General features: G+C 40.0%; 3 protein-coding genes across 5 annotated transcripts in view; 2 read left to right on the top strand and 1 right to left on the bottom strand.

Annotated features, from left to right (window-relative positions):
* Positions 1–6: 6 nt before the first annotated feature.
* On the bottom strand, positions 7–4666 carry LOC104947408 (galectin-related protein-like). 3 transcript variants are annotated; one of them, XR_798561.1, is made up of 4 exons: positions 4358–4666; positions 2597–2648; positions 879–962; positions 7–380 (listed from the first exon to the last, which is right to left on the bottom strand). XR_798561.1 is itself a non-coding variant. In XM_010773406.1 (3 exons), the coding sequence occupies exons 1-3, from the start codon at positions 2636–2638 to the stop codon at positions 276–278; spliced, it is 231 nt and encodes a 76-aa protein (XP_010771708.1). In that variant the 5' UTR covers positions 2639–3093; the 3' UTR covers positions 7–275. The 3 variants fall into 3 exon arrangements, 1 of the variants encoding a protein (XP_010771708.1); XR_798560.1 differs by having other exon boundaries at positions 4353–4664; XM_010773406.1 differs by lacking the exon at positions 4358–4666 and having other exon boundaries at positions 2597–3093.
* A 2564-nt stretch (positions 4667–7230) lies between these two features.
* LOC104947409 (galectin-related protein-like) lies at positions 7231–8883 on the top strand. Its single transcript, XM_010773407.1, has 2 exons — positions 7231–7538; positions 8479–8883. The coding sequence occupies exons 1-2, from the start codon at positions 7329–7331 to the stop codon at positions 8620–8622; spliced, it is 354 nt and encodes a 117-aa protein (XP_010771709.1). The 5' UTR covers positions 7231–7328; the 3' UTR covers positions 8623–8883.
* A 1348-nt stretch (positions 8884–10231) lies between these two features.
* LOC104947465 (aftiphilin-like) overlaps positions 10232–18036 on the top strand; it is a 14774-nt gene continuing 6969 nt past the window's right edge. The window contains exons 1-3 of the mRNA XM_010773476.1: positions 10232–10411; positions 13510–15369; positions 16548–16580. Of these exons, the coding sequence (XP_010771778.1) occupies positions 13546–15369; positions 16548–16580 (1857 nt within the window). The 5' untranslated portion in view covers positions 10232–10411; positions 13510–13545. The remainder of the gene's footprint in view (positions 10412–13509; positions 15370–16547; positions 16581–18036) is intronic.

The following is an 18036-nucleotide window of genomic DNA, read 5'->3' as shown; positions in this document are numbered from 1 at the left end:
TCTGCCATCTACTTTGGGTAACCCAGCAGCACAATATTGTATTTGAGAGCAACAGAAACAAATCATAAGGAGAGCAAGTTCCTCCCTAGCTTCTTCCTGGTGGGAGGGACTAGTCGCAGGGAAACAACGCAAGTGAGGGACGCAAGGAATCCATTTAACCAAAGTGAGATGCATCTCAGGAGTCCTTCAAAATCATTCAGATCCATTCTCTGCATATCCACACTGTTAGTATTGATACCAAAGGAAGGAGATGGATTAATAAATGCAAGATTAGATTAGATTAATTTGTACCTGTCAGGACGAGAGTCTACGACCCCGACCATGACGACCTTCTTCCCCGGAGACATCCCTCCTGTGATGTGACCTCTGAAAGGAACCGCCTGCACACAAAACATTTACATCAAACAAAGGAAAATACTATCAATGTGACTTTGTATTATATAAAAGACAAAAATGTAAGTGTCAAACAGAGAAAATGGGAACATGACATAAAAAAATGGATGCACTGGATAAATTCAAATACATGTATTTACTGAAACATTTTATTTTATTTAACATCCTTTATTTGAGGATACATGAGATACAGTTGTACAAGCTATTTCCCACAGTTTAATGCAAATCAAATTTTATCTTTTATATAATGTCAATTTCTGGATTGTCTTTTTGATTTTCTTACTCTCACTGTTAAAATAAACCTACCATTACAATTATAGACTGTTAATTTATTTGTAAGTGGGCAAACTTGCAAAATCAGCAGGGGATCAAATACTTATTTCCTCCACTGTATATGTATTGTTCTTTAAAATAAAGTTAACATATTTTAAGAAATCATACCTTAACATTATTAAAATAAAGTTATAATTTGGAGAAACAGTTACCAGACTTCTCTCGGCTTCTTTTTCAGGAGGACGAACACTCGGTTTATTTTCATCAGGTGGACTTCTCTGTGGAACGACCCATTTCTGAAAAGTGAAAAAAACTGTTTTGCATTTCCAGATATAAATGGACATTTTTGGATTGTTTGAAAACATGTACAACTTAACAATTAAATAAAATACAAATATAGAAAATTTAAAAAAGTAAGAAAATACACATATTTGACAGTTTTCTGTATTGTAAAGGTTAATAGTCTTAAAGTGGACCTATCATGCTATATTGGAAAAATATATTGTAGGCCCATACCTATACAAAACATGTCTGTGAAGTTTTTTGCTTAAAATAACAAACAGATCACCCATTGTAGCCATGCCTCATACTGCTCAAACCACTCTTTTGCAGCCCTGTTAAGAGAAACGCAGATTTTGGGTCCTTAGCTTGAAAAAATGCCTAATGCCTGATCAGAATTCTACCGGAGATAAAGTTAAATTCTGCTGTGATAAAACGCCATCTTGTTCTAAACCACATCAAGGATTATTTCTGAAACAGTATGGAGCTCAAATGCTTTTTCTCAGGTTTATCACAAGGTGAGTTCCTTTTTTTATTTCCTGCTTTTAAAACACATGTGCTCTCCAGTACAGGTTAGCTCTGAGTGGTAGCGAGAACGAAGGCGAGATTACGTCCAAAACACGTCAGGCATTGTTTCTGATAGCAACTTTCTGTGGGTCCGCTGCCGACATTACGTCATATCGGCAGCAAATCTGTATCAGCTCCGTTGTACCCCTGTTTTTAAAAGATTTGGGTACGGAGGAAAAGAGAGAGGGTTTTATTTTTTGATGCTGCGTGAGATCCCCGACGCACCGGGGACACATATTTATGTATAAAAGACATCAAAAAGTGCATTTGGCCCTTAATATATTCTCAAAACAGTTGAATTAACTTTGTGGTACATTTTAATCTGTTTATGTTATGTTTACCACACATAATCCGAAACCCCATTAATTGAATGTAGAAATAAATCATATTTAAAATAACATCATTTTTTAATGCATTATCTTTCAATCAAGTAAAACAAACTGGTGAATGTAAACATATTTTCCTCTATTTTCCTATTTTTAAAAAGACATTACGTGTATGCTTATATGCAAATATTATTCATAGTGTGAAACTATTTTTCACAAGAAAGTTAAAAACGTAATGAAATTATTAGCAACTCAAACTCAATTAACTGCGTGACATCACATGTCCTGTGAGTGACCATCACGTGCTGCGTCAAATCCCCAAAAGTTTAGAGGGTTCCTTCAAAACAAATTTTTTGCTGTAACTCGAGGTGTCAAAAATAACAAATATACCAGCACCAAGAAAACATACTTTATTTCGAACCAATTGACCACAGTTCAATTTATTGGATTCTTGTATCATTACTTCATAGATATATTTAAAAAAAACTGCCAGATAAGTATGCAGACAGAGCTTTTATTTTGTTAACAATGACCGGACGTTGCAGTTTCTCTTCTGGCATGCATGACGCAGTTTCAACGACAACAGATTATTTTAAAAGTTTGTCAACTAGTTTAATATACACCTCAGAAATAAAACTGTAATCCCAACAGTGAATCTGAAATATAAAACACTATCCCCCTGGTTCCTCTCATTTTTGTTACTTTACATAATCTCTCAGCTGCTTCCTGTTTCTCAGGTGTGTTTGAATTAAACTCACCTTTCTGCCCGGCTCTGTCACTCTACGTCGTGTGTCCGCCATCTTTGTTTATCTGAGGAAAACAAACAGTAGAGGGAAAAAAAGGAGCTGCAGATCCAGTTAGACTGCATTCCTCCGTCCACTCTGACGGAAAAAAGCTCCAACCTGCCTCATCACACACACACACACACGCGCGCGCGCGCGCATACACACACGCACGCACACACACACACACACTGCTCTGTTAATCAACTGCCCTCTGCATGCCTTTCTCTCTCAGGTCAATAACAAGAGAGCTCATTGTGAGGCGGTGACTGCAGGCAAAACCAAAAAATATGAAAGCGTTTGTTCTCAGCAGAGCAACCGTTTTTTTTAACCTTTGATCTTTAAATAGCTTTAAATTTAACTCGTACTTTATGCTGGTACTCGACTTTTATTTGACTTTTTAATTGAATTCTTATGTTTACACGTCTTATTTGATCTTTTATTGAACATTTTTACTTTAATTATTATGTTTATTTGATCTTTTACTGCACATTCTGACTTCTTTGTTATACATATTATTTATCTTTTAATGTAATTCATTTTATAATGGAACAACTGTCACAAAAAAACGATTTACCCTGTGTTCATTAAAGTATTTGTGATTTTGATTTAAGTTTCAAAACAATAAATAAAAATACTTCGCATATAATGAATAAAAAACACTATGTTTAAATGTTAGTTGCATTAGTTTGGTATAGTATATTCTAGGGTAACCCTTATATTTGAAATGGTGTATTCTATAAATACATGTGTGTATACTGTTGATATGACAGTTAACAGTGGTGTAGTGGGCGTTGGACGCGGGGGTACGCCGTACCCCCACTTATTTGGAGCATGATCTTTTTTTCAATGGTCTAATAAATATAAAATAATTGCCAGTGCTATCAGTTGCAAGTGTGTATTTGTTGTAATAATGACGAAAACATAATACATTTCACAGTAGTAAGTAATTATAACAAAAAATAAAAACGATTTCCTTAAAAAATTATGATTCGTCATCACGCTCGTGACCCAACGGCGAGCTGTGGGTGTCAGTGACAAAAAAATCCCCACTACACCACTGGAGTATATACTTACTGTTTATTGTTTAACTCATGTGCACAGCGTTGATAACCTAATAATAATATTACATACAGACTATTACCAGTACTTTGAAGCAGTGGAAGGTTGTAACTAGATATGTTACATTTGGTATTGTAGTTTCCTACACATTGAAGGTACTTATACACTACTTGAGTATCCATTTTATGCAACCGTATACCTATATTTGATTACATTTCAGAAGCAAATACAACCACATTTTCTGACAGCGCAAATAAGTGAGCAGATGATGAAGTGTTTCTTCATTTGTTCAGAAGATTCTCCCACTTGTTTAGCTAAATAAACTATTTAAAAAGCCTCTTGGATCTGTTGGAAAATGAATCGTCACAAAACTGAGAAGTTTAAACATGAGGACCTTACAGAATATGATGCATTGCTGTTGAGTAAACTACCATACTTTAAGTACATTTAGCCGATACATACTTTTACTTAAGATTGTAAACGAAGGACTTTCAAGAGGGATCATTTTAGGTTGGTTTTACTTCCTTAGGTAATTTCTTGTTTTAAATAACGTTAGGTAAGCTTCTTTAATTCTACCAATTGTAGGTATCACGTTAGAGGTTAACAATAACTTCCTTTAAGAATGCTCAGAAATCCAGAGAAGTATCACCTAGTGTCCAAAAAGACTCACCTTACCAGTCTGCAGCAGAGGTACGGAGCTTTCTCTTCAACTTCTCTATTTTAAGTACAGATTTTCCCTGTTTCTAATTTCATTTACAAAAACTTGTCTGGTAGCAACTTTCCTTTTCATTTTCCGTGGAGGGAGATTGTAAGAGAATGGGAGGAAGCACAAGGTCAGAGGAAAGGGCCGAGCCGGAGGAAGAGGAAACAACAGAGGCCACATGCTTCCAAAGAAAATTATGAACCGCTAATTTAAAATATTTCGCCAAAATGTAAAAATGTCTCTGACTGTATTTACCGGCCGCCACTGCTCAAATTACAACAGCTCATAAACAAATGTCTAATCGATCTTAAAGGTCCCATGTCATGGCCATTTCTACTGATCATAATTCCATTGTTGAGGTCTACTATAGATTTAAATTGTGCAATTTTCCAAACTCACATTCGTTTCTCACACGGCATCTCATATAGTATGTGTATTCACTCTCTGTCCTAAACGGCTTGTTGGAGCTCCTGCCCCCCCTGTGAGCCCAGTGTGCTCTGATTGGTCGGGACGTTGCGAGGCTCGCTGCTCAGTGAGCTGGCTTACTGGTGTGGTTTCCGGGTCGGCGATACAGAGACACAGCGAAACTTATCCTGAGCACACATAAACACTCACAGGCGAAGAAAAATCAATAAGTGTGGCTTGATATTGAGTAAGAAAAAGGTTTAAAACGCTGTGAGCATGGATCTGCGCGGATAGCATTTCTCCGCAATCCCAACTCGTCTATTACCAACCAGGGAGCTCTATGCAAGTCAATGGGGACTCCCTGTTAGTTGAAAATGTACGGTAAAGGTCCTGGTGTGTGAGGAGCTCCGTGGATTGGTCCATTTTTGCATGACGTCATGCGGTTCCCGGAAGAAAGAAATGGAAAAAGAGAAATCTCCAACGAGGCGTTCTGGGGCAGCATAGACAGGGGCCGTTTCTCAATCTCGAGGAAACTGGCTTCCAAGCCAATATTTCAAGGATGCTACGTCATTGAGTGCTGCCGAAGGACTGTTCCAATCTCCAGCATACTTGGAATTCCTCCGAGGCCGCGTCCTTGGTTTGGGGGTAATTTCGAGGCTGCACATGGGTAGACTTCGCGTCCTTAAAATCCCCACAATGCTTTGCACACGGACCAATTTCCCCAAATCTGTGGCGGAAAATGTAAGGCGGGGCCTCTCATATGACGCACACCTGCACACTTGCTAGCCTGTTCCACTCTTCGTTTTCCGAAAGTCAGGAAGGATTCTTGCCTAGCTTCGGAAGCAAGTGACTCGGAAGACATGTGCTACCAAGCAAGCATCCTCGCGATTGAGAAACGGCCAGGGTGTACTTTGAGGGTTAGTGACTCTGCAGACCGTTTACATGCATTTATAAGCATGACATGGGCCCTTTAAGGTCAGCTCTTTGACTCATGTGAGAAAGCCTGTTAACCAAAAGAAAGGCCAAGGAAACAACAACAGTGACCATTTTGTATATTTTATTATGAAAGCACACACATAACCCCCTTTGTTGGTTTGTATAAAAATAACAGAGTAGAAAAAACATAAATAAGCAAACAACATCTCCATCTATAGAAAATGACAAAGCCCGCAGTGTCATGAAATACATTGAAAAAACACTTTCAGCTCCATTTCCATACATTAAAAGATAAATTACAACAGAAAAAAACCACAAACAAACGGCAGAAGTTGAGTTAATGGCGTTCACTCGTATGTTTTAATATAGAAAAATAAAATATAAAATGAATCAATGTTTAACCCGTAAACCGCTTAGTTGTTTTGCTCGGTATAAAAAAATGTCACGTGGTTTACATAAAAATAAAACATATACTGTGATTGAAACTTCAAATAAATGCAGGGGATTTTCTAGAATAATGTAGTATGAGGGCAATACTGTGGCGCAGATCTTGTATATCATATGTATCAATTCTCGCTGGAACATGAAGCCTGTATACAAGAGGTAAACAACAACGACTGAGCTCCGTCAAAGAAAAAGCCTCTGACGCTCTATTTGACATTTGAGTCATTATGCAGTTTTTAATAATAATAATTATTACCCCTTTAACCAGTGTTTCCCTAACCTTTTTCTTAAATGATGTATCCCCTATCTAATATGTATTCAGTGAAGTGCCTCCTGACCAGTGTAAAACATTGTTGGTATAAAAAGAAAAAGCACTTCATGGCAAACACATTTTCTTTCATCATGCAATATAAAAAGAAACACATTTTCCAAAGTAGCTGCACTGCGTGTTTTCAATAATAAATGAGAGAGAGAAATCTGCTTCTTTTTCTATTTGTCTTCATGTTTCTTTGCTGTTGCTGCAGCATTTTAACCACAAATCTATGTCCTTTATTTTCATCTGTCCTTCAACATTGAAACCGCCTTCCTGTTCACGCCGAACAAACGTTATGCACTTGATACGACAGTTAACAAGCGAAAATGTGATTATCTAATTAATATTGTGGTTTATCAAACTTACATTCAAGTGTTTTTATTGAATGAATAGAGATTATTCATCTTATATTAACTAATTTATATAAACTATATTATTAATTATACATTTTCCATTTGGTTACTTTGAACTTATCCTAAGGAAACAAGGTTCCACACTGGGTGAACATACATTTGCTTACAAGTTAATGTAAAAACCAGTAATGCATGATGGTTCAGTTANTTATTTGTATTTTGTTATTTTTCACTAGAAATATCTGCCATCTACTTTGGTTGTATTTGTTTCTGTTGCTCTCAAATACAATATTGTGCTGCTGGGTTACCCAAAGTAGATGGCAGATATTTCTAGTGAAAAATAACAAAATACAAATAAATAATAATTATAGTAACAATAGCTGTTTTAAAAAAAATAAAAAATGTTTTTGTTTAAGCTATCTTAGATCCTCCCTTCTGATTTTGTTTAGGCCTTCCTAGAATCAATTATAAAGTCAGATCCTTGTCAGATTTATGGCTCGTATTTATCCCTCTGTTAGGTTTTACTTCGCCCTGACGTGTGGTCAGGGAACAGGGGGCGAGCCTCCTGTGGACGTGGCTCTGGAGCTCTGTGTGAGGTTCAAGGACCGACAGATCCTGCGGCAAGCCTGTGAGTCCGGATCCTGGGGAGAAACCGAGAGAGTCGTGCCTTTCTTCCCCTTCATCAGAGGACTGCCCTTCAAGGTACCTCACACAACTCTCATATATAGTCTTCATGTGGCAGCTGCTAACTTTTTTAATGCAAGGAAAATGACAGATGTCAATTGCAGGAACCGATTCAAAGTCAGACTGAAGCATCCTTTGTGCTCCAGTCTGTCCTCTCAGTAAACACAGAGCTGAATCCAGATCAAATGCCCGCTGAAGGCTCTTTGAGCAGCTTTTCTCTCACTGATTGTGCTGTGATGTTAAATGTGTGTTGCCTATGTCAGTGCCTAAAGAGATTGGATACTGATTAACATTGTGCATTACGTGGGCTGGTTCCCTCTTACATTTGCACATATATGTGTAAAATTGAAAGTATATAAGGCCTGCTCTCCCAAGATTGTATTCAGATGCTGGTTCCTAAAGAACAGAACTGGGTAAAACAGCTTTTAAATATGCTGCCACCTCTTCTTGGAATAAAGTACAGAAGGAGCTGAAACTCTCAGATTGTATCACCTTGGGGGAGTTCAGGTCCATCTTAAAGGACAGAGAACAAGAAACCATTGGTCGATGTGATTGCTCGTATATCCCTTAATTGAAGTCGTTTTACATTTTGCCAGTTTTTAAAGATTTTTTAATAGTTTCTTTTATTTTGCATATTGACTGGCATTTCATTTGTGTTTCAAAGCTGTATTCCTCTGCCTGTATTCCTCTGTGTTTTATCTGTTGTAACTTTGTTCATGCTGCCTATCTGGTTAAATAAAGGATATATATTGTTGTTTGTTTTTCATGTGTTGTGTCTTGATATTTGTCCATGTTGATGTTACACATGGAGCTGCTGTTATGCAAGTCACATTTCAGACTTGATCTGACCAATAAAGTGTTATCGTATCGTATCGTAGATTCATTTAGAACTGCCAAAAACACACAAAAACAATAGACACCAAAATTAACCTAACTTCCACTTTCTGTCTCCTCCCAGATTGAGATTCACTGTGAACAAAGTCGCTTTCGTGTGTTTGTGGACGGACAGAAGCTGTTTGACTTTCAGCACAGGTTGACGTCACTCAGAGACATTGACACGTTGTGGATCAAAGGTAGCGTCGCTATCACTAAACTGGCCTGAAGGAAAACACTGCACTGCTGAACATTTGAGAAGATTTCAAACAGACTCTGTTGAGCTCAAACTGCCATGACTCCCCTCATCTGAACATGTTCTGTATTCACTGTGGACCTTTTTGTACAAAATGTTGAATATGGGGGAAAAAAAGTGTTGAAAAAAATGTTTTATGATCACACATTAACAGACTGACTGATCAAGGAAGTGTAAGATCAGCAACTTCCATGTTTTGAGACGCACAATTACAGTTTTCTCCTCCTCTGAACAAACTCTGCATTCACTCCTGGCTTTTTTTGTACAAATATTTAATTTACAGAAAACAGTTGCCTCAATTTGTGACAAATGTTTTTGATCGACTGAAACAGTTTGAAAACGGGCATGTGTGACTGTGTGAAAACAACACCCAGACTAAAAAATGTGTTTCCAGAGCGTTTATAAAATCCTATTTTGGTTTTTCCGTTTTGTCAGTTAGTTGTTTTACGGGTAAGTTCATATTCAACACACACAATAACACACATTTAATTAAGGATTGAGGAAGCGGTAGACCGGCCACTTCCATTTTCCGCAAAGTAAAACTACTGTGTTTCTGAAAATAGTTTAGTGGCTTTAAAGAGAGTAGATATAGGCTTCAGTTCCCCCGGAAATATTCTTAATACAGTTTAAACTTCAACTGATTTTGTTTATTTTAGGGGGGAAGAATAAAATGTGTTTTGCTACTTCTCCTTTCTATAGCAGTGCAATGTTGGAAATTAAGCTCCTTCTATAACAGATGTTCAGCCCATAGACCACAACTACTACAACTGTAAATATCATAAAATACAATATGTGTAGCATGAAAGTAAACAGAAAATAATGGGGTTAACTAAAGGCCATTGAGGCTTTGGGTAGGACTGTTTTTATGAGTAAACAAACCATGAAGATATGAGGCCTCTGTGATTTGATGACTACCTCAAACCACACAGTGGGATGTCCTGCTGCCATCCATATTTAAATATATGAATATCTATATGAGATATACTGTGTGTGTTTCACATCCATTAAAAACCACTGTTATTTTTGTATTTACTTTTTTGTAAGAATATCAATACGAAGTGGAGTACAACATTTCATCAAATACAAATAAATAACAACTTTAAATATTGATTGTGAATCATTAAAAAACAGGCTCAATGTATGCAAACGTTAGGATTTTATTGTATATTAAACCATTTGTTTTAGATGCTTTAATAATGTTTTGGACAATGTCTTTATTGATATTTTAATTGCAATTAAGCAGATATTTTTGTATTTTTTCCAGGTGTTTTTGGGAATATTTTCAGATATTTGACTAAAATATTCTGAATATAAAAAATAAAATGTGGTTTTAAAACATCTGCTCAACTTTTAACCAATCAACAAGACAATGACATCTTGTTGGTGCCTTGTGCAGACTGTGACTTAAACATATATATATATTTAATGGAGCTTAGATGTTAACGACCTGTGATTCAGTGCAATATTAGTCCACGTTGTTTGACCAAAGTGTTTTTCTGTGAAATCTGTGATTTTCTGTCTGAACTGAAGTACCTGTTAAACATGGAAAGTTTTGGAGGAGCCAGCAGAAAGAGCCTGTCACCGCGGTGCATGCTGGGTGATATTGAGGCAGGGTAGCAGCAGCAGCGGCACCGGCTGACTCAACCTTCAGTTTCTGCTTCACTTTCAGCCGTCCTGCACTCCTCAGGTGGCCCAAATCTGACACCTTATGGACGGCACCGGCTTTACCTGAGTCATGGACATCAGCGGAGGACATCTCACGGTGAGCTCACCTGTTTCTCTCTAAAGACACCTGCTGTCAAACCCAGCCGGATGAGGAGGCTGAAGCTACAGCTAAAGCTCAGGGAAGATGCTTGTTGTTGTCGCTAGCTGCGTAGTTATCCGAGGTGTTGGACTTCTCATCTACTCATATGTCATGGTGTTGCTTTTATATCGTATTTATATGTGTGTGATCACCCTGTTTATCCATATAAACGTCACGGCAAAGGGGCGACAAACTAATGACACGTTAACATCGCTATCGTTCATTAGCATGCTAAGCTAAGCTAGCAACCGTTACACCCAATCTCTGCCGTTAACTGGTAACATCGCTCATACATTAGCATGCTAAGCTAGGTTAGCACCCGTTACACCCCATCTCTGCGAACTGTCTCGGCCTTGTAGTTTAATTAGATGCCTCCTAGTTAAAGCTAACATAGCTGTTAGCTTCATGTTAGGTTAATCCTAGGTTAGTCGTTTTTAAATCTACATAACTCCTCTGAGCTGTCAGGTTTATACTGAGCAAACGTTAGCATTATCCTTTTAGTCTGCTCAGCTAGATGCCAACCGATTTAGCTTAGAGCCGTCTTCACCTAGTTTCAATTATAACCTAAGGCAAGTAGGCGAAAATGTGTCAAACTCGAGAAATTGCCTAAAGTGGTTGATTTTGAGTTTGTGGATTCTGAAATAAACAATTGTCAAAAGATGCAAACCTTGTAATGACGGCGACAGATCGTCTCAATAGATAACATTTTGAGTTTGCTAAATATTAACTTTAGTTTAAAGGGCTGGTCTAAAACAGCTGCTTTAACCAAACAGCAGTGGTGGAACAAGTGCTCCGACATTTCACTCAAATAAAAATAGCAATACCACTGTGTATAAATACTTTGTTCCTGCATTTAAAATGAACATTTTTAGCATGGAAATACACTCGAAACCCACCATGCAATTGGCCTATTAGAGTAATATGTTTTTTACTCGATAATAATCATGTGAATTCATTTATGGAGTGCTATGTCAACCTGTCTTAACCATTTTAATATGATATCACAATTTATTAGTTGATTTAAGATGTTTAAACTGAATCTGCAAAGTGACTTGTAAGAGTGCATTCAATTGTAGATTTGTGTCTCAGATGTCGTCGAGGTGAAGTATACAGTTTCAGAAAAAGGAGTTGCACCAGTAAAAGTACTTTTAAAGTTGTATTTAACTTACTATACTTAGTTTCTTTCCACCACTGCTAACATTGTCACTTACATTGTGGCTTATTTTGGACTGTCTTCTGAGAGGTTCAGAGAGTACAGCACAGCAGAAGGACAAATTACATGCTTAAATTGTGATGGAGGCACATCAGTTTCCTTGGTAACAAAGGAGCTACGGGTAACATATTTATGTGTTTTCTTTCCCCGAAAGCCTTTGTAGCTAACTTGTCTTTCTGGACCTGCATATCTGTAGTCCTAGTCAGCGCTGCCGGGGCTGGGTGTAGACGTACCTGCTGCCAGATATTCAATGAGATAAGGCCAACAAAGCAAACACACATTTCAGACGCCGCCTCTGTATGGGAATGCCAACAGAGTTCCTCCTTCATTTAGAAGTCAAAGTAGGAAGAAACTCCGGTCTGCGTGTCTCATGAAATCATAACTTTTATATCAGATACCTTTGGGTCATACAGGATTGTAATTTCCTATCTTTATGAAAGAAATGTGTACTTTTGAAAAAAGTACCGGCACCTTGTGGTTTTTTCAAATGAATAATTTTGACTATTTCAAATGATTATTTTTAACATTTCCCTTTACAAATTGTTAGGAAAAAGTTGTTGATTGCTATTCCTAGAGACCAAAGCAACCTTTTTACATTTTCTAAAACCTCAAAATATTAAACTGACATTTAGAAAAGCAATTCCTATTTTAGAAACTGGGATGTGTTGTGTTTGTGCTTGACAGAAGATTTACATGATTAACTGATCATAAAGATAGTTACGGATTCATTTTCTGGCATCGATCTAAGTGATCCACTGGAAAACATGCACTCTTCATGTATAAATAATGAAATGTCCAAAACACTGCCATGTTTTTGAAGACATGTCATTATTTCTGAACTACTCTTATTTTCCATTTACAACAAATAGTTCCAGCGTGTAAACATTCTTCAGCTTGTTTTTTATTAGATTCATGGAAAAATATGGACACATTTCAAAAGACAACATTCTTTCATTCTTTTTTATTTTAACAGTGGATTGTTTTTATTCTAATCTAATATACACAATGGACTAACATCAAACACACACAAAGATAACACGTTTGGAGCACATCCAGGAACTTTACAGACCCAAAAAGTTTCCAAGGACATATTCAAAAGAAAGGAAGTGATGATAACATCACGTGTTATAACTTGATATTTTGTTGGCAGTCGAAAACATGCAATTAGAGAGGGTTAGTGAAAGATATAAAATCAGTCAGCTCAAGATTATTTTGTAAGTGTTGACGAGGCAGAGTAGACATCAAATGAATATAGATACAACTTGTGTGAATACATTATACTTTATAGTCTCTCACTGTTTGTTTACAGCACTCTCACTTTACACATCACATCACTCATTACCACTTCATTACTGTCAACGTGACGCCATTCGGTCCCCCTATAAGTGGTTCCGTAATTCAATTTCTGCTTCGTCTCAAACCACACATCACGATAATCGGCCCTGGAGCTCCAGCCGAGTTCACTCCCTGTGTTGATGGGGTTTATTCTCCTCTGTGACACACTTTGTTTCTGATGAGGCCTGTTCTGTGTTGATATGGCGTGTGACGTGTGTGTTACATGTTGTGATCATGGACCCCTCGTCTCTGTCATGTGATTGTGATGTGCTATATGTGACATATATGTAGTATAAAGATGTTCTCTACTTGTCTTTCATCCTTTCTTTATAACTAATGCTGTGTTGTGATTTTAATAAGGTGTGTGTTATCATCTGGCCGGAGAGACAACAGCTGGAAATGAGCAATGTTTGCTAAAACTGCCCCATTTACTGTTTGGTGTGACAGTTGATCGATGGGGACGGTCCACGACACTATAAACAAACTAAACTAAAGTTGTCTCTTGCAGGTGTAGCCAGGAGGATTCGTTGACTGCCAGAGAATCATGGAGCCCGATGTGATCCGCTTGTACAGCTCGTCCCCGCCCCCGATGGAGGACGGCGCCGAGGAGGAGGACGAGTTTGGAGACTTCGACACCTTCTCCAACGTCCCTCACAGCATCAGCTTCACAGAATTCGAAACCCCGGCCACTTTTAACCAGAATGAAGCTTTTAGCGCCACTTCCCCTCCTGAGCTCCTGAACAGCAGGGGGGTGACGGCGTTCAGCCACAGCTCCTCTAACGGCACCCACAACAACAACAACGAGCTGTCCAAGGCTAATGGCGTTGTGCCGGGGAGCCACCTGGGCCCCTCAGAAAGAACTGAGATTAAAAAGGTCCTCTCGGGCTCTGTGGATTTCTCCGTGAGCGACACAGCTGGCAGCGAGCCGGCTGGTTGTAACGGCGGAGGCTCTGAGGTGCTAACAAACGGGTTTGCAACCTTCGATGTGCAGGGAAGCCCCTCCGCGCAGGATTCTGTCCACTCTTGTAAAAAAGCAACGTCAACTGAGGACACGGGCAGCATCCCAGCCGAGGATGATTTTGCAGACTTTGCTGCTTTTTCCAATCCTGAAGGACACCGCAGCCAGACGGCAAACGAGGACTCTGACAATCCCCCGGGAGGCAGCTTGTTGGCGGAGGCTGCCTGCCACGAGGAGCACTTTAATATGGAGCCGGAAAACACATCAGAGGACAGGGACACAAACAGAACTGGACCTGACACGTGTGGCTCTGACTCTGGTCCCGCTGAGGCCCCGGACGGCTCGTGCAACACGGACCGGGGCCCCCACTCTGACCCTGGTCCCGCTGAGGCCCCGGACGGCTTGTGCAACACAGACCGGGGCCCCCACTCTGACTCTGGTCCCCCTGCGGCCCCGGACGGCTCGTGCAACACGGACCGGGGCCCCCACTCTGACCCTGCTCCCGCTGAGGCCCCGGACGGCTCGTGCAACACGGACCGGGGCCCCCACTCTGACTCTGAACAAAGAGACGTAGCTTTTGCACAGGAGGCCTCGGAGGCAGTTTGCACTAACAGACCCCTCACCCTGAACGGGGTGGATGTAGCCGACGGGGACGACTCCAGAGACGGAGGCAGTGAAGACGACCTCTCTCCGGACGCTGAGGAGGGACAGTCTGACGGGAAGGGCTCCGGGAACGAGATGGAGACAGAAACGGAGACGGAGACATCGTTGGGTCGGCCGCTCTCCACAGAAGCTCTGGAGGAGTTTGGGGACATCAGCACCACGGGCTCGGTGCCCTCTCTGCCGCTCCTGGGGGAGACCGCCGCCACGCCCGCCGACTACAGCCAGCTGGCCGAGGACGAGGACTTCGGGGATTTTGGAGACGCCGGCTCATTCAGCGGTCAGGGCTTTGCAGACTTTGAACAGCTGGACGTGCAGCAGGAGCCGAGCCGGACGGAGAGTCCTGCTCCTGCTCAGGAAGCTACAAACACGGAGGAGGTGGAGGAGGTGGAGCAGCAGGTGGAGGAGGTGGAGGATGACTTTGGAGACTTTAACTCCCCCAAATTTCACGCCAGTGGAACCGTGGGGGAGGAGGATGGAGGCAAGTTTGCAGACTTCCCCGTCAGCGACAGTTTTGGTAACTTCAGCTCGGCTGCAGAAGCCGCAGACGGGGAGGCGGACGCAGGGTGGAGCGCCTTCGGGGATCAGCAGGTGGAGGAGGAGGAGTCCTGGGCGGCGTTCAGCGAGGAGCCGAGCATCGCACCTCCTGCAGAGAGCAGAACGGAGGAGGAGGAAGAGGAAGAGGAGGAGTGGCATGAAAGTGAAGTCCCTGCAGTCAGCGAGGAAACCAGCAGGACAGACAGACAGGCGGTAAGCAGGAAGTGAACATGCTGCAGTTATTCATCCATTAGCCCAGATCAGGATTTCATTTATCTAGAGCTGCAAAGCAAGAGAACAATGGCCGCTCATGAGAATTGGCATTAATAAGTTGCAAAAGTAGCCGGCCGGACTTCAGCAGTTTGACTTTGATTTGTTTTTGCTGTGTTCATTGAAAGCCACCAAATCCTTCTAGAAATCCTCCACAGACATCACTTGATCACAATGAGGTATCGACAAAAATGAAAACAAATTGCTTTTGAGAGGGATATCTAAACAATTACATATCAAACCAGACATACATGCATTTTGAGTAATAAAAGAAATAACTCTTTAACATGAATACAAATGTTCCAAAATAAGCAATACAAATTATTTCGGTTATTATTTAATCAAGCTTCTTTTTCTCAACATACTGTAATAACTTCTCCTGAGATGAGGAGGTCCATCCAGCAAAAAGGAGAAAACATGTATATGTAAAATAACGGTTTTCTATTATTGATTACATTTTTTTAAATTCCAAACATACTTTTAAATCCATATTCTAACATCTAACTGAAATCTCTGCTGTTAAAAAACTAACTAAAAAGAGGAAGTGGTCCTGAAGGATCACATTTCAATCAGTGTATCGTTTGTCAATATCCAGCTGAGTCAGCAGCAGCCTTACTCCTTCTCCCACTGTTTGTATTCAACATGAACCGAGCCGTTAGTGACAGAGGTCGGCTCCTGATCTACTGAAGGACAAAGAGAATACAGTTTGCTCACAGGGAAAACCATCCTATGCTTTCAGAGGTGGTGTGTGGACAGTGCAGTTCTATAGGTACAGATAGCGACACACACACACTGTTAATACAGAGTGTAGAAATGGGACCTGCTCAGGTATTTGAGGTGAACTACATTATCACACAGACTCGTAGTGAACCCTGAAGTCTGCAGCTTGCATCAGTGACGCTGGATCTCCTTCATCATCATGCAGTGTTAGCAGACAGAATAACCAGTGTGACAGCCTGCAGGTTGTGTGCAAACGTGTTAATGCTCTGGTTTCAGTGTGAGGGGAAGGAATGTACCATATTCCAATTTTTAAAAAGTGCAATATGCAGATGCTTTTCAGGTGTGGAGAGGCTTTGATCATGAATATTTGTCACATTTGTTTATTGGGTTTTTTTCAGCAGCATGCAGTTATTCTATCAGAGCATGTATCAAAAGTAGGTAAACAAATGTTCACTTTATAGAACAATAGGTAGAGTAACAATGTGAATACTGCTTAACACCAGGGCAAACACAATCCCTCACAGACAGAAGAAACAGACAAACAAAAAATAAATAAATAGAAAACCAGTCAGCTTACACAAACATGTCAATAATAAACAATAAATGTCCGTACGGCAGCACCTCCACCCCCGCAACAACCCATCCAGTGTTGGACCCCTCCGAAATGCAAAAGTTTAATCAGGAATGTTTTGGAACTTTAACTTTGCGACACACTGCCCCTTATCTGTTTACATTCAGCTCTGTCAATCTACTCCATTGAAATAGAGGAGCCTGCCTCAAATAGGAAAGCCAGATATCTGGAACACACCCCCATTCTGGTGAAGACTTAAACTGCTTTTTGGATATGCACGGAAAAAAGAAACCCCGTCTTGTGATGTTTGTCAATTTGAGTATGCACGGCTGCATGTTAATAGGATATTAGTTTATTTTGAGCAGACATGCAAACAGCTTGGATGGAGTATTGATTCTAATAAAGTATTCATATTTTGTGCATGTAAACAAACAGTCACTTTCTTCAGTGACAGCCATCTTCTCAGCTGGGGTGTGGTGAGGAGCACACCCAGCTGCAAACTGTCAGGGAGAACCAGATTATTGGACAGGGTGGAGCAGCCGACATTTTAGTATTTCATATGTTGCTGTCGGGATGGGGAAAACATTTTTTTGTAAACACTTTCAAAAGTCTTCAAGAACTAAACATTTGAAAGGCTTTGACTGTCCATCTTCATTAACTTGGTGAAAGATTATTAAGATAATTCATCAAGGGTTTGAGTTCAGTAACTTTGAAAAACTGGTGTGACACAGATGGTAGAAATCCATCAGCACTCCTGTCCTGGGTTACTGTACGGGTGGAGACACATTTTGTGAGAGAGAACCATCTGTATCGTGAAGCTCTTCCACTTGTTATCTCTCAGCGCTGCCTCACACTAACACAAAGTGAGAAGTACTGGAGGTACACAAATGTGATAAATTAGAGGTCAACGCATCCACACATATATTTTTATACCACTAACAATAGAAAACTAAAGATCACTAAAGATAGACTGTCTATTAGGGATGTCCCGATCACCTTTTTTTGCTTCCGATCATTTGATTTTGACAATTTGCCGATACCGATTTTTCCCGATCCGGTCTTTATGCAATGCATTAAGAGAAAAAAAAGCATTCAAGTTGTCCCTTAAGGTTATTTTTTTATTTAAATTGGATATTCTATCCAACATGGATATAGCTTCTTTCTTTCACAGCAGCATTGGATCAGTTCAGTTGTGCAGCATTGGATCAAAACAAAATAAAGCTTTCAGTACTCGTTAGCTTACTGCTACAATTAGACACTGCGCCCACTCTGTTGCCAGATTTGAGAGAAATAAGCAACCAGGTCTATGAAAACAAGCC

This window comes from Notothenia coriiceps, unplaced genomic scaffold, assembly GCF_000735185.1.
Source record: "Notothenia coriiceps isolate Sejong01 unplaced genomic scaffold, NC01 NC01_scaffold00012568, whole genome shotgun sequence".
NCBI classification, from domain to species: Eukaryota; Metazoa; Chordata; class Actinopteri; order Perciformes; family Nototheniidae; genus Notothenia; species Notothenia coriiceps.
This window is presented reverse-complemented; position numbering and strand designations above follow the sequence as displayed.